General features: G+C 33.0%; 1 protein-coding gene and 1 long non-coding RNA gene across 2 annotated transcripts; one reads left to right on the forward strand and one right to left on the reverse strand.

The window, feature by feature from the left end:
• Positions 1 to 1,645: 1,645 nt before the first annotated feature.
• LOC140043626 (toll-like receptor 4) lies at positions 1,646 to 5,894 on the forward strand. Its single transcript, XM_072088145.1, has 2 exons — positions 1,646 to 2,724; positions 5,351 to 5,894. Exons 1-2 carry the CDS (start codon positions 1,646 to 1,648, stop codon positions 5,892 to 5,894), a joined length of 1,623 nt encoding a protein of 540 aa, XP_071944246.1.
• On the reverse strand, positions 3,054 to 4,236 carry LOC140043445 (uncharacterized). The gene is made up of 3 exons (XR_011844305.1): positions 4,183 to 4,236; positions 3,415 to 3,625; positions 3,054 to 3,305 (listed from the first exon to the last, which is right to left on the reverse strand). It is a non-coding gene; the product is annotated as an uncharacterized lncRNA (long non-coding RNA).
• Positions 5,895 to 16,605: the final 10,711 nt, after the last annotated feature.

Genomic DNA, 16,605 nt, shown 5'->3' on the forward strand with positions numbered 1-16,605 from the left:
AAATCAGGTGAGGGTGTGGGTTTACAATGCACACCAACTATACGAAGTCCTATTATAAAGGTAAAGGTATTTATATTTGTCCTCAAGCTTAACTGGAAACTGAGGAAATTTGGATTAGGCCCTCCATAGACCCACGGCAGCCAGCATTGCAACGCTTACCAGATCAGCACACCGGGAGACGAGGTATCTTACATGGGAAGATTCAGCGTTGATCGTACATATTAAAGATGCGACATCATTTGTACATTTTTATTATCTTTGTTTCAGTTACCTTCTACTGTCATATTAGAGGTAAATTAACGTGATATTGTTTCGTCCGATAAAAGTGACTATTTTAATGTGCTCCATTTACTTGAAAAGGAGATATATAACGATATTTCAATATCACTTCCTTATTCGAATACATTTCAGTCAATTGTTTTCATTATTACGTTGTACTTAACTTAAAAGGTTCATATACATTATTACATGTAACTTTTCTTCAAGTTACTATCCTTCTTTTCTACTGTCCTATTAACGGTCCATTGGTAAATGGAACTCAGCCGCTCGATGATTTCAGATGTCCTAAGCAATGCTACTGTAAATATTGTAAAGAAGAAACGAAGTTATGTTACAATCATATGGTGATTTTTTCAAATAAAGGATTGAAAGCTATTCCATAAGGAGGAAACGGAATTGCACTACAATCATGACGTATTATGTTCTCATCAACAATTGGAAACGATTCCATCGCAAGATACAGTGCCAACTGATGCTGTGTATTATCATTTACAAGACAACAATATCCCGTCATTGAAAAGCTACGAAAAGTCAGTTGAGTAATGTAATTATTATTTTTCATTTTACATTTTTTGACAACATTAAGAGATATGTATGATATAATTCGTTATTTTTTATTTTAAGCTAAATTTAAAAAAAAATTAAAACATGAATCACTGTTGCTGTGATATGTAATATGTAGGATGTTTTTAATGTTTACGCCACCAACAATTATTGTATGCCAATTGTAGGTTTAACATGTCATACGTTGGTAATTAACGGAAATAAGAAAATAAAGTTTTGTATAGATGAAAGTCAATTAATTTTCGAAACAATTCAATTGATTGTTTTAAGAATTATATCAGTTTTATTACACCAAATCCTTGCATTTGTTTCAACAAGGCCAACAGCCATAAGTCGCGTGCTAAAACGCATAGTGATACCGGACCGACAGACAGACAGACAGACAGACCGACAGACCGACATAGTGAACTATAGAGTCGCGTCCACGCGACTAAAAAGTTTGTTAAAACATGAATAAATCATTAATAATGAAACTTTTTTGTACAATATGAAAGTGATAATGATAAGTTATTATTTTTTGATTTGCACAATTTACTTACATATGAGATTATAACGTCAATTAATTTCATAAATAATTGATTGTTTGAAGAATTATTTTAGTTTTATTATTGCTCCAAATTCTTGCATTTGTTACGAAAGTGAAATATTAATAAATCATTATTCCAGGTTGAACCATTCTAAAAAGGAGATGAATAACGACATGTCATTATCACTTCTCTCTATTGGAATACATTTACAGTCGATTTCTCTCATTATTACGTTATACTTCAACGTAAAAGGTTCATACAGTACCACTATGAATATGTGGACTCTTCTTCCCGTTACTATCGTTCTTTTCGTAACAATCTATTGTCCTATTAGCGATAGTAAGTTATGCCGCAAATACAATCCGTCAGTAAATGGAACTCAGTCGCTAGATGATTTCAGATGTCCTAAGAAATGTGAATGTAAATATTGTAAAGAAGAAACGGAAGTATACTTTACTCATGAGGTGTATTGTTATGATGATAGATTGAAAGCTCTTCCATCTCAAGATACTGTGCCAACTGATGTTAAATATTACAATCTGGAAAAAAACAGTATTTCGTTTCTGAAGAACTATTCTTTCCAGAATTTAACTAATCTACGATATTTAAATATTAATAAAAACAATTTGACTTATCAAAACATTGATATTAATGCATTCCGTGGCTTGCAAACATTGACTGATTTAACAATGGATGACAACAAACGCTTGTATAAACTATTGCCCTGGTTTGATGATCTAGTTTCTTTGGAACAACTAAGTCTACAATACTGTGGATTAACAACAATATATCCTAATGTATTTAACAATTGCAGAAACATAATCAAAGTTGATCTTACAACAAACTCTATAAAACATCTTAACTCTAGCACTTTTCAGAATTTCTCAGTTCTTAAATATTTATTTCTAAGCAACAACCAGATTACCAGTATACCACCACAGTCGTTTAAAGGTACATCTCAATTACAAGAAATGTCTCTACGTGACAACCAGCTGACTACAATCACTGAGGATGTTGGACTTCAAAATCTGACTCAATTACAACTTTTAAATGTGGCGTACAACACGTTTCATTGTAACTGTGATTTTGTGTGGTTTAGAAAGTGGATTGAGAAAACGAATGTAACAATTGAAAACATCAACAACACAAAATGTATCCCATATAAAGGCAGCAAATACAAGAAAATAATTGAATTTCATCCTGATGAACTAAATTGTAGCAAATTTGAAAAAATCTTAGAAATTACAATTCCTTCTGCTTCAGCTGGGCTTATTGTTGTAATTGTGTGTGCAGTCTCTTACCGCTACAGATTCTACACACTAAAAAAAAAAGGTGCAAATCTCTACCTAAAAAGGTGCAAACCGATGCAACAATAGCAGCTCCCTTTAAGGTGCACAACTGCACCTTTGACGGAAGGTGCAATTTTGAACCCTGATAAAGGGTGCTATAATGCTCCTTTAGAGTTCACATTTGCACCATATAAGGTGTAATTTTCTACCCTAAAAGGTGCAAACTAAATGCAACAATAGCAGCTCCCCAAAGGAGCAAAATTCAACCTCTAAATAAAGGTGCAACTTTACACCCTAATAAAAGGTTCAATAATGCTCCTCTAAGATTCAAATTTCTGTTAAAAAGGTGCACAAATAAAAATCACTAAAATACAACAAATATTGATTAAGCTTTGTATAATTTTATTCAACTTTAAAACATTACATTATTCAATTCAACTGCTGAACTAATGGATGGCAATTACCAGTCTCTGCACCTTAAATAGAGTGTGGCCATCTCTTCTCAAACCAACAATAGGCCTATTGTTAAAATTATCTAATGATGACATCTTTGGCAGTATTCTCTTCTTATCCCCATATATCTGAAACAGTGTTCTTGATGTCTGGTTCACCTTTTCCGAACATTTTCACCTGATTATGTACTTTCCTAAAAAGCATGAAATAGGAAGGGAAACTATTATATTAATATTATCATTAATATGACAACATCATACAATACATTATTGACATTGTTCTGATTTTTAAAGTCAAATTACCTTGACCACATGCTTCACATACTTTAAAGTATGTTCCTCTCCCTTTCCTCAGCTCGTAGTATAGGCCCTGTATACTACTAGAGTATTACAGTACATGTGGTCACATTTCTTTCTCCTTTTCTTAACATCTTTATTGCTGCTGATTAGAGCAGAGGTGCTCTTTCATGTTTTAAACTTATTTTATCCCTCCATGACATCATGTAGGCTGTAACTATAATTAAAAATAATGATAATGTGTATAAGAATTTAATATAGGCCTAGGCCTAATAATACCCAGCTACTGTAATAACTAATACAGTATTAATAACTAGGCCCCTGGCCTGCCTAGCTAGGCCTATTATTAATTATAGGCCTAGCCGGCTAGCTAGGCCTAGGACTGCTTTTAATTAAGTTTAAGGTCTAGGCCTACCTAGTAACCTACTAAATACTAGGCCTAGTAGGCATAGCTAGCCTATTAAGTATTATGCCTAACCTACTAATAGCTAGACCCAGGTAAGTAGGCTAGGCCTGGTCTAGGACTAGCCCCCGCCCGAAAGGCTACTGTAGGCTAAGTAGGTCTCTAGACTGCCTACTTTAGGCTTAACCTAGCCTATGCCTAATAGAGGCCGCCTAGATAGGCTAGGTAGGAGGCCTCTAGCTAGGCTAGCCATATTTATTTATTTAGCTATCATTTTTAAGTTTTAGGCCTAGCCTAGGCTTATAGGCCTATACAATAATTAATCTAATAAAAACAACCAAACTACATGCCTATAAAGCTTCGTTACTTACTTTTAACAGCTATCCTACACTGGAGAGGTGTGGGAGCTAGGCCTAGTTAAATTTTATAGCCTGGGCGCAAACTCCTCAATTCAAACTGCATGTTTAACAATCGCACGCGCTTAAAATTATTTTTCAATTCCTGTTTCAAATAAATTTAGAACAGATGCCTACATTATGATATTAGATATTCTAATAATATTGTTAAATATGAAAGAAAAGTTTACTTATTCTAGACTTAAGCAAACCAGAGTAAATAACCTCTGAAATTCAATATTTTAACAATTGTTTACAGACATCTTGCGTGCGCATACGGTACGAAAATTGTACAAAAATTGTACAAAAAGGTGCTATTATGCACCTTTTAATTGATGTTAAACCTTATAGGGTGCCCAGTTGAACCTTTGAATTTATCATGTTAAAGGTATTAAACTTTAATTTTCAGTTACAAGCCAGCGACTTTCTAATGTTCCGTAAAAAAAAGATTTGTTCGAATTCCGATAGCTGTCCCCACAAACCTATCTATATTATTATTAATCTTTCTTATTTTTGTTTTAACTTACCACAATAATGTCATTCTAAAAAAATTGTCCTTCATCACCTTTTAAGCTTTTAGAAGCCCTAAGTTAAACATATCAAGAAGCGTTCATTAATATAATAGGTCTTATTTGTCACACAGTCACCATGGCTGGGCCTTTGCGGTGCAGTTCTGCACCTTTTTATACTTGTCTGCATTTTTCGATATAAAAGGTGCAAAAATAAACCTTTTATGAACTCTGCACCATTTTATGAGAAAAAGGCGAAAATTAGCACCCTTTTATAGGTTTGCTCCTTTTATTGCACCTTTAGTTTTAAGTGTGTATTTAAGGTAAGATCAAGTGTTTTCAATTATAAATTCCTGCTGTTATGTACATGCAAAAAAAAACAACAAACGTGAAATATCGATATCTTATTAGTTTTTTCAACAGACTTTTAATATAGACCTATTTAATCATATTGAATGTAACATTTTTAAACTATACGTTTTTCCTTTTTTTTAAATTTTAAAATTAAAATATATTGCTAAAGATAATTTAATTGTAAGTAAGTTAATATCTAAAATCAGAAGCCAGATGCAATTATTTTATGAAATATGTTGCATTATGTATATCGTTAATGAATTTTATTTATTTCAATGCAGGTATTGGAACCAACGACGACGCCTTCGTAAACAATACCAGCGAATTTGCAACCAAGGACCTCCTCCCATCAACGGAGAAAATATTCAGTATGACGTGTTTGTGTGTTACAACAGCAACGATCAACAATGGGTTCTGAAAACCTTACAGCCATCGTTGGAGGTGCAGCGCAATTTTAGACTTTTTGTTGACTATCGAGATTTTATTCCAGGAGAAGCAATCGTTACAAACATTGCAAATGGTGTTAAATTTAGCCGTAAGGTTTTGTTAGTTGTCTCCAAACATTTTGCCAAAAGTGAGTGGTGTAACTTCGAATTAGAAATGGCGCGCATGCGTATGTTTGACAACCATGAAGATATCTTGATAGTGGTATTACTTGAAAAGGTGTCGCCCAAAGACATGCCGATACTCTTACACAAGATATTGACCACGACAACTTATATCGAATGGGAAGAACATCCAGAGAGACAAGCATTGTTCTGGGCCAAACTTGAAGCAGCTCTGTTGTCACCTAACTGTCCTAAAGATAGGCTAATTGATAACTAAACCCTTAGAAACCTTTTTATCGTCGAAAGTTTCCGTATAAGACATTTTACAACATTTATTGACAAAAGAAAATACATTTTCTAGGATGGTTCAGATTTAATTCGATTTGGTTTTCAATCATTTCCAACATCAAGCACATGCTAATATCACATTCACATCGACTAGCAAACTCTACACCTGTGTTGTTGCTGAACAACCACCAACATAGGATTATAAGTGTCATTAATTGTATTGTTGTTATTGATCATGATTTGTTCTTAGGTTATTTTACTATTTACTATTCATTTATTGCTATTCAGTGACATCTTTTATTATATGTGTTTTATTTTTCATTTTTTTCTGTATTTATTTATATGCTATACGCATTTAATTAATATCTATCGTCTGTTAATAATTTAGTACTATATTATAAGGCCCAATGTAATGCTTGGTTCCCACTAGTGACGCAACACAAGAACGTAACGCAACGCAAGTGAATTGACCAATCACAAGCGATGGCTTATTCGCTTGATTGCTAACTGTCTATAACTTCGCTTGTCATTGGTTAAAACGCTTGCGTTGCGTTTACGTCCTTGCGTTACGTTCTAGTGGGAACCAAGCTTAAACAAGCGAACGTTTTTTATTTGTATATTTGTCAGTTGATGAAAACATTTTTTGACAACATGTGATATGTATGATATAATTCGTTATTTTATTTAAGCTAAATAAAAAAATATTACTGTTGCTGTTAATATGTAGGATGTTTTTACTGTGAATTTAAATAAAGGTGGCGTAAGGCCACAAACAAACAATTGTCTTCAGCATAATCACTCATTTGTTTAAACTGATATGAATAAAAGTGAAAGTTATTTACGACATGATAAAACAGGACAGGGTGTGATTTTAAAACCGTACCACGACTACCGGCAATATCAACTCCTACATATCAACTAAACCCTAAATAACAATGTAATGTGGTTTGAATTGTGGTCTAACGATTGGACTGACGATTCAGCTGACTGACAGAAAGCCGTTGACATAACGTTTTTAAAGAAGAAGACTATGACTGTATGGTATCATGGAGAAAAGTCTATGACTGTATGGTATCATGGAGAAGAGACTATGACTGTATGGTATCATGGAGAAAAGTCTATGACTGTATGGTATCATCGAGAAGTTATGTAATTTCACTCTTCCCTGGTTATACAGTATCCCATGTGGTGAAGGTTGCTGTTAGAAGAGGCGATACTGCGTGGTGTGTATTGTCATTTATAAGACATAAAACCTCGTGTATCGGATGGCACAAAACATCAACTATACAAAGTTCCCCCGGCGTACCGTATTATATGGATGGATTCGACATTTATCGTACAATGAAGTTGCGACACTATCTTTAAGCACTTATTATTGTATGCCAATTGAAGGTTTAGCATGTCATACGTTGAAATAAGGTTTTCAATCATTTCCCAACATCAAGCACATGCTAATACCACATTCACATCGATTAGCAAACTCCACACCTGTGTTATGCTGCTGTGTTAGGCAGGAAAGATTACAATTAAATATTTTACTCTTCTTTGATTCAGGTGTGCTTAAACTCCAAATTATCCCAGGCAAAGGAAAAGGGTATGATGTGCAGTATTATGATTAGGCAGTAATTCTCTTTTGGCAATGATAATTATCTTGATGATATTATATTATGTCTACATATGCCGTACTGTACATAATGCTTTTAAACGTTCTATTAGGTTAAAATTGCTATTAAGAATTGATACCTCGTAATTTGAATGATTGGTCAATTTGTATGTAACTACTTTTTAATAATTCATTAAGTAATTTGTTAACTACTTATTATTGTATCTTCATCTCGTATCTAATTAGCTAACGGATACGTATTGCTTCAACCTTAAACTCCCGGGCCTACATATTCTATGTACATGTGGTATCTGATTGGCTAATTCTTGATTCAACCTTAAACTCCCTACATATTTTATGTACATGTGGTATCTGATTGGCTAATTCTTGCTTCAACCTTAAACTCACTACATATTCTATGTACATGTGGTATCTGATTGGCTAATTCTTGCTTCAACCTTAAACTCACTACATATTCTATGTACATGTGGTATCTGATTGGCTAATTCTTGCTTCAACCTTAAACTCCCTACATATTCTATGTACATGTGGTATCTGATTGGCTAATTTTTGCTTCAACCTTAAACTCCCTACATATTCTATGTACATGTGGTATCTGATTGGCTAATTCTTGCTTCAACCTTAAACTCACTACATATTCTATGTACATGTGGTATCTGATTGGCTAATTCTTGCTTCAACCTTAAACTCCCTACATATTCTATGTACATGTGGTATCTGATTGGCTAATTCTTGCTTCAACCTTAAACTCACTACATATTCTATGTACATGTGGTATCTGATTGGCTAATTCTTGCTTCAACCTTAAACTCACTACATATTCTATGTACATGTGGTATCTGATTGGCTAATTCTTGCTTCAACCTTAAACTCACTACATATTCTATGTACATGTGGTATCTGATTGGCTAATTCTTGCTTCAACCTTAAACTCCCTACATATTCTATGTACATGTGGTATCTGATTGGCTAATTCTTGCTTCAACCTTAAACTCCCTACATATTTTATGTACATGTGGTATCTGATTGGCTAATTCTTGCTTCAACCTTAAACTCACTACATATTCTATGTACATGTGGTATCTGATTGGCTAATTCTTGCTTCAACCTTAAACTCTCTACATATTCTATGTACATGTGGTATCTGATTGGCTAATTCTTGCTTCAACCTTAAACTCACTACACATTCTATGTACATGTGGTATCTGATTGGCTAATTCTTGCTTCAACCTTAAACTTCCTACATATTATATGTACATGTGGTATCTGATTGGCTAATTCTTGCTTCAACCTTAAACTCCCTACATATTCTATGTACATGTGGTATCTGATTGGCTAATTCTTGCTTCAACCTTAAACTCCCTACATATTCTATTTACATGTGGTATCTGATTGGCTAATTCTTGCTTCAACCTTAAACTCCCTACATATTCTATGTACATGTGCTATCTGATTGGCTAATTCTTGCTTCAACCTTAAACTCCCTACATATTCTATGTACATGTGGTATCTGATTGGCTAATTCTTGCTTCAACCTTAAACTCCCTACATATTCTATGTACATGTGGTATCTGATTGGCTAATTCTTGCTTCAACCTTAAACTCCCTACATATTCTATGTACATGTGGTATCTGATTGGCTAATTCTTGCTTCAACCTTAAACTCCCTACATATTCTATGTACATGTGGTATCTGATTGGCTAATTCTTGATTCAACCTTAAACTCCCTACATATTCTATGTACATGTGGTATCTGATTGGCTAATTCTTGCTTCAACCTTAAACACCCTACATATTTTATGTACATGTGGTATCTGATTGGCTAATTCTTGCTTCAACCTTAAACTCACTACATATTCTATGTACATGTGGTGTCTGATTGGCTAATTCTTGCTTCAACCTTAAACACCCTACATATTTTATGTACATGTGGTATCTGATTGGCTAATTCTTGCTTCAACCTTAAACTCCCTACATATTCTATGTACATGTGGTATCTGATTGGCTAATTCTTGCTTCAACCTTAAACTCACTACACATTCTATGTACATGTGGTATCTGATTGGCTAAATCTTGCTTCAACCTTAAACTCACTACATATTATATGTACATGTGGTATCTGATTGGCTAATTCTTGCTTCAACCTTAAACTCCCTACATATTATATGTACATGTGGTATCTGATTGGCTAATTCTTGCTTCAACCTTAAACTCACTACATATTTTATGTACATGTGGTATCTGATTGGCTAATTCTTGCTTCAACCTTAAACTCACTACATATTCTATGTACATGTGGTATCTGATTGGCTAATTCTTGCTTCAACCTTAAACTCACTACATATTCTATGTACATGTGGTATCTGATTGGCTAATTCTTGCTTCAACCTTAAACTCACTACATATTCTATGTACATGTGGTATCTGATTGGCTAATTCTTGCTTCAACCTTAAACTCACTACATATTCTATGTACATGTGGTATCTGATTGGCTAATTCTTGCTTCAACCTTAAACTCCCTACATATATTCTATGTACATGTTGTATCTGATTGGCTAATTCTTGCTTCAACCTTAAACTCACTACACATTTTATGTACATGTGGTATCTGATTGGCTAATTCTTGCTTCAACCTTAAACTCACTACATATTCTATGTACATGTGGTATCTGATTGGCTAATTCTTGCTTCAACCTTAAACTCACTACACATTATATGTACATGTGGTATCTGATTGGCTAATTTTTGCTTCAACTTTAAACTCCCCACATATTCTATGTACATGTGGTATCTGATTGGCTAATTTTTGCTTCAGCCTTAAACTTCCTACATATTCTAAACTCTATTCTAAATTTAATTTTCTCTATAATTTATGTGAATATCTACAACCGAAAGCTAATGAAAACTTTGAGAAATACTCACTCATGCTGCTATTCACTGTATCATGATTCACCAATCCTTTATTGAACTAAAGCCATTAAACTTTTGGTAGTCCTTTTTCCTTCACGTTCAGAACCAAAGCAGCACCTACCTTTGCGTACATGCCATTTTGCATGCTATTTGCATAATTAGTAAATCATGTTGGCGCTTTCGTAGTATAGTTAACAACTGATTTGTAAATAACATTGCTGTACACAGGTTTTCCTTTTTTTTTTAAATGTCATCTGTTTTTTTCATTTTGCTGTACACAGTTAGAATAATATTATTTTATCATTATGTAATATGGTAGGTCTCGTAATTGAAAACTAAATAAAGGTTGGTTTAGGATTAGTTACATAGAAAGATGTATGTTGTCGGCAGAAGATAAAAAAGATTTAAACGCGTGATCTACGTATAGACCTAAAGAGTGGGGAAGAAGACAAGAGATTTGGAAAAGTTGTAAGATCGTCGCCTAACTGTCGCGCTGAATACCAATTTGATTGTAAAAAAAGATCAAGATTATACAAATGTAGACATCATAGCAATGCTTAAGTAATTGGAAACATAAAAATGGAATTAATAATATGATAACAATCTGATGCTTCTCTATCTTTTATTATTAAACTACAATTGTTGTATATTTGATACGAAAGTGAAATATTAATAAATCATAATGATATGTTTTGTCCAATAAAAAACTTATCTATTCACTTTAAAAGGAGGTCAATTTGTACTTCAACATAAAAGGTTTATACAATACCCCTATGATGAATAATATGTGGGGTTTTCTTCGGGTTACTATACCGTTCTTTCTATAATATTCGGTCCAATAATTAGAGGTAAATTGGGCCTAATGTGTTCCAAATACAATCCGTTAGTAAATGAAACTCAGTCGCTTGATGATTTCAGATGTCCTAAGGAATGTGACTGTAAATATTGTAAGAAGAAAACGGAATTATATTACACTCACAGCGTGTTTTGTTCAAATAAAGGATTGATATCCATTCCATCGCAAGATACGGTACCAACTGATGTTGAATATTATAATCTATCCTACAACAAGATTGATTCACTAAAGCACGACTCTTTTCAGAATTTAACTGTTTTGCGGTATTTATATTGTCTTGATAATAACGATCTTAATCATAAATCTGTTGATGTTAATGCATTTTGTGACTTGCACAATTTAACACATTTATCTATGACTGGAAACCATCACTTACGTCATCTTTTGTCACAGTGGTTTGTTGATCTTGTGTCTGTAGAAGAATTACATCTACAATATTGTGAATTAACTACAATATACCCGGATGTAATTAATAATTGCAAAAGAATAATTAAAATTGATCTTACAAAAAACTACATAAAGTATATGAACTCTAGCACTTTTCAGAATTTACCAGTTCTTAAATATTTATATCTAAACAACAATCATATTACCGGTATAGCACCACAAGCATTCAAAGGTTCGTTCCGATTGCAACGAATGACTCTAGGTAATAACTTCCTGTCTACAATCACTGAGGATGTTGGACTTCAAAATCTGACTCAATTACAGATGCTAAATGTGGCGTACAACGCGTTTCTGTGTGACTGTGATTTAATGTGGTTTAGAAAATGGATTGGGAAAACGAATGTTAGCATTCAAGACACCAACCGTACAACATGTCAATTTTCAGATAGTAAAGAAGACAAGAATATATTGAATTTTGATCCTGATAAACTACACTGCAGCACGCTTGATCGAATTGTATACCTTACAATTCCTTGTGCTTCAGCTGGGCTTATTTTTGTAATTATAGCTTTCAATCTTTACCGTTACAGATTTCATTTAAGGTAAGACCATTATTTATTCCAGCTGTTAAGTATATGCAAAATGTACAACAAAGATCGTTAAAATATCGATATCTGATTAGTACAGTTTTTTTTCAACAGACGTTTAATGTTTTTATTATATAAATCTATTTTTTTACAATAAATCATTTATTTTAATGTTAGATATTGGAATCAACGAAGAAGCCTTCGTAAACAATATCAGCGAATTTGCAGCCAAGGACCTCCTACTATTAACGGAGAAAACGTTCGGTATGACGTGTTTGTCTGTTACAACAGCAAGGACATACAATGGGTTCTTGATGTTTTACAGCTATCGTTAGAGGTGCAGCGAAATTTTAAACTGTTCGTCGACTATTGAAATTTTATTACAGGAGAAGCAATCATTACAAACATTGCAAATGCTGTTAAACTCAGTCGTAAGGTCTTGTTAGTGGTATCGAAACATTGTGCCAAAAGTGAGTGGTGCAACTTCGAACTACAGATGGCGCGCATGCGTATGTTCGACCATCATGAAGATATTTTGGTCGTCGTATTAATTGAGAAAGTTTTGGCTAAAGACATGCCGATACTCTTGCACAAGATATTAACCACGACAACTTATATCGAGTGGGATGAACATCCGAAGAGACAAGCATTGTTCTGGGCCAAGCTTGAAACAGCTCTTTTGTCACCTAACTGTCCTAAAGATAGGCTCATTGATAACACCAGATATTAGTATCCAATAATCAGTGGCGCTGTATGGTGATGATATTGTCTTATGTGTATATTTCTTGTACCATAAATTTAGTACTGTATATTAACATAAATTCTAGTCGGTTAGATTACCTAAATAAGCATTGTCACCTCCTTTTCAGATGATTGTTAATTCAATTCTTGTTTAACTACTTATTAATTTGTCCTCATCAAGTATTTAATTCGCTGTGTATAAAACATCTTTATTAATGTTTTAATACATTATGCTTGCATACGTATCGCATCTACATCTGTATCTGTTGTCTGATTGGCTACTTCGTGCTTCAAACCAGAAACTCTCTAAATAGTCTATATTCTTGTTTATGTGAAAGCTAATGGAAACCTAGTCTAGACTGTGTGTCTACTTAATATTAGTAACAATATTTTGGCAAATTTGGCGTTTCATATGTATAATCTTGAGCTCGCAATCTCGACAATCTAAAAGTCGACTATCATGTGTGTTCGCATTTTACATCTGGTATCTGATTGGCTACTTCTTGCTTAAAACCTTAAACTTTCTACATATTCTAAACTCGTGTTTTTGTGAAAGTTTACGACCTACTAGAAACCCATAATAACTAAAGAGAAATACTCAGTCAATACTGCTTAGTCACATTACTATTGCACTGATCCTTTATTGAACTAAAAACGTTCATGTTTTGCTTGTCTTTTTTCAAATGCAAGTTCATTTACATTAATTAAGCAGTATTCACTCTTTGCATAGGCCTACAAGACATTTTGGATGGTATTTGCATATTAGTAAAACGTGTTTCTTTAGTTAACAAACTGCTATCACTAATTTTTAACATAACCTCGTGTTTTTGTGCATAAGATTAGTGTGTAATTATTGATATAATTCGTTATTTTATATACTGTAGGCTAAATTTTTAAAAACATAATTAAAACCTGAATCATCACTGTTATTGTTCAATTTCTGATGTAAATTTGAAGGTGGCGTAAGCCTCACAAAATTAATAGTAGGACTTAAACAAATTTAAGAAGTAAATGTGGTATAAGATTTGTTCCCAGCAAACAGAACGTTTGTAGAACGTAATCAGACGTTTGAATTTGGGGTTTATAGGGTTTGGTTTTTCTAAAACGTTTTAAACACGTTTTTTCAACGTTTCTGTGGTAGAGATAAATGCTCTAATCGAACAATGTTTGCATTAAAACGTTAAAAAAACGTTATAATAACGAATGCAAAACACTAAATTGAGAAATAAAATATTGAAAATAACATGTTATGAAATATAAACTAAAGAAATAAAAAAATACAGTATAACAATCTGATACTTCTCAATGTAAGTAGTGGTGCCGAGGAGATTGCCTTCGGCGCAATCACTGATTTGTTTAAACTGATACGAATAGGTGACGGTTAACGGTAACTATGACATGGTAGAACAAGACAGGGTGTTGTAAATTGTTCAGTGTACAAGCAGCCCACAATAAACATCATGTAGTGCCATATCTGCTGACGCTAACACACACACACCATACAACTTTAGTTAAAAGACTACTAAATAAATTAACATAAACCTAACCTAAACTTTTAAACAATCCTCAATGATGTTCAAACTATGGTATACTGGAAAGCTGAAGCATTAAATAATCAGCCGAACAGCTGGCTGACGATTTTAAAGAAGAGGCTTTAGACTGTATGGTATCAGGAGATGTTGTACAGAATCCCATAGGATGAAGGTTGTTGTTAGAAGACGCGATACTGCATGATGTATTTATTACCAGCCAAGATACATGGTACCCGTAGGAAGACCAAGAAATAACTGGATGAATCAAATAAAGAAAGACTTACAAGGACTAGTAGACACTAACACAATAACAAACCATCCTGCCATAAACAGAAAAAAATGGAAACGAATTGTGGAAAGCGTAATGTCGGAAGACGGAAAACGTTAACAACAACAACAAGATACATGGTGCATAGCGTGGCACAAGACATTAACTTTACAAATTCCTCATGAAGTATTTTACATTGGAAGATTCAAAATGTATCGTACAATACAGTTTCATGTACACACTACAGTAGTTACTTGAATAACTTTCTACCGTACTTCGATTGTAGGTTTACAAGCCATACGTTGGTAATTTTTGGACATAAGACATTCGGTTTGGTTTGGATGAAAGTCGATGAATTTGAGAAGTAGTTAAATTATTTTTTTAAAGAATTATTTCAGTTTTAGCACATTAAATTCTTGCATTTGTTACAAAAGTGAAGTATGAATTAAATCAATAATAATTATATTTTGTCCAAGAAAAGAAAGCTGTTCGTCTTATCTCGGGTAACTCACGTCTTGCTCATACTAATATCCTTTTTTATAACCTTAAACTCTTAACTGTGCACGATATTATTAAACTCCAACAATGCATTTTCGTTTATGAACATATTAATTCCAAACTGCCTTCTAACTTTTCCTGTAATTTTTTAACTAACTCTGAAATCCATTCGTATAACACAAGAGCATCACGGGACCTTCATCTTCCTCAACCTAAACTAACTAAAATGAAACTTAACATTCGCTATAGTGGTTCTAAACTATTCAATAATCTACCTCCCGAAATTTCATAATCGTCTTCTAGCAAAATGTTCTCTCTTAAACTTAAAGAATATCTTATTTCAAATTATAACTAATTGTTTTCTCTATTTTGTAATATTTTTTTAACTTTAGAAACTTTTTCGAAATTGCTTCCTTTTCTGTTGGTGTGTGTGTGTGTCTGTTGATCTTTTTGTGTATGTGTAGTTATATGTTTACATTTATATATTTAAGTATATAATCTTCTTACATGGCTTCCCAACATACAAGTTTCAATTGGATTTTTGTTTCCAATTGATCGATACTTTCTTGGGTTTTTTTGCCTCTTTCATTTTGTATATAACTGAATCATCTTTTTACACATTATGATTTACTGTATTATATCTCTAAAAAAAAAAAAATATTTATTTATAAAATATCAGAAATTATAATGTTTTTTTTTTTTTTTACTCAAATATGAATGAAAGAAATAAATGTTTATTTGAATTGAATTGAATTTAATTGAATTTAATTTGAACCATTTACATTAAAAGGAGATTATAACGTCTATTAGTTTCAGAAATACTGTAATTAAAATGATTGTTAGAAGAATTATTTCAGTTTTATTGAACCCAATTCTTGCATTTGTTACGAAAGTGAAATATTAATAAATCACTATTTTCCACCTTGAACCATTACCTAAAAAGGAGATGAATAACGATATGTCATTATCACTTCTCCTTATTGGAATACATGTACAGTCGATTTCTCTCATTATTACGTTATACTGCAACGTAAAAGGTTCATACAGTACCACTATGAATATGTGGACTCTTCTTCCCGTTACTATCGTTCTTTTCGTAACATTCTACTCTCCTATTAGCAGTAAATTAACATGCTACAACTACAATCCGTTAGTAAATGGAACTCAGCAGCTAGATGATTTCAGATGTCCTAAGAAATGCTACTGTAAATATTGTAAGAATGAAACGGAATTATACTACAATCATAAAGTGTTTTGTTCACGTAAAGGATTGAAAGCTATTCCCTCGCAAGCTA

The sequence above is a fragment of the Antedon mediterranea genome, chromosome 3 (genome assembly GCF_964355755.1).
Source record: "Antedon mediterranea chromosome 3, ecAntMedi1.1, whole genome shotgun sequence".
Classification (NCBI taxonomy): Eukaryota; Metazoa; Echinodermata; class Crinoidea; order Comatulida; family Antedonidae; genus Antedon; species Antedon mediterranea.

Excerpts from the sequence above, each read along its gene's own strand:
- LOC140043626 (XM_072088145.1), top strand. The coding sequence starts at position 1,646 with ATGTGGACTCTTCTTCCCGTTACTATCGTTCTTTTCGTAACAATCTAT. Across the intron at positions 2,725-5,350 it reads GCAAATCTCTACCTAAAAAG|GTATTGGAACCAACGACGAC; the intron begins GTGCAAACCGAT and ends ATTTCAATGCAG.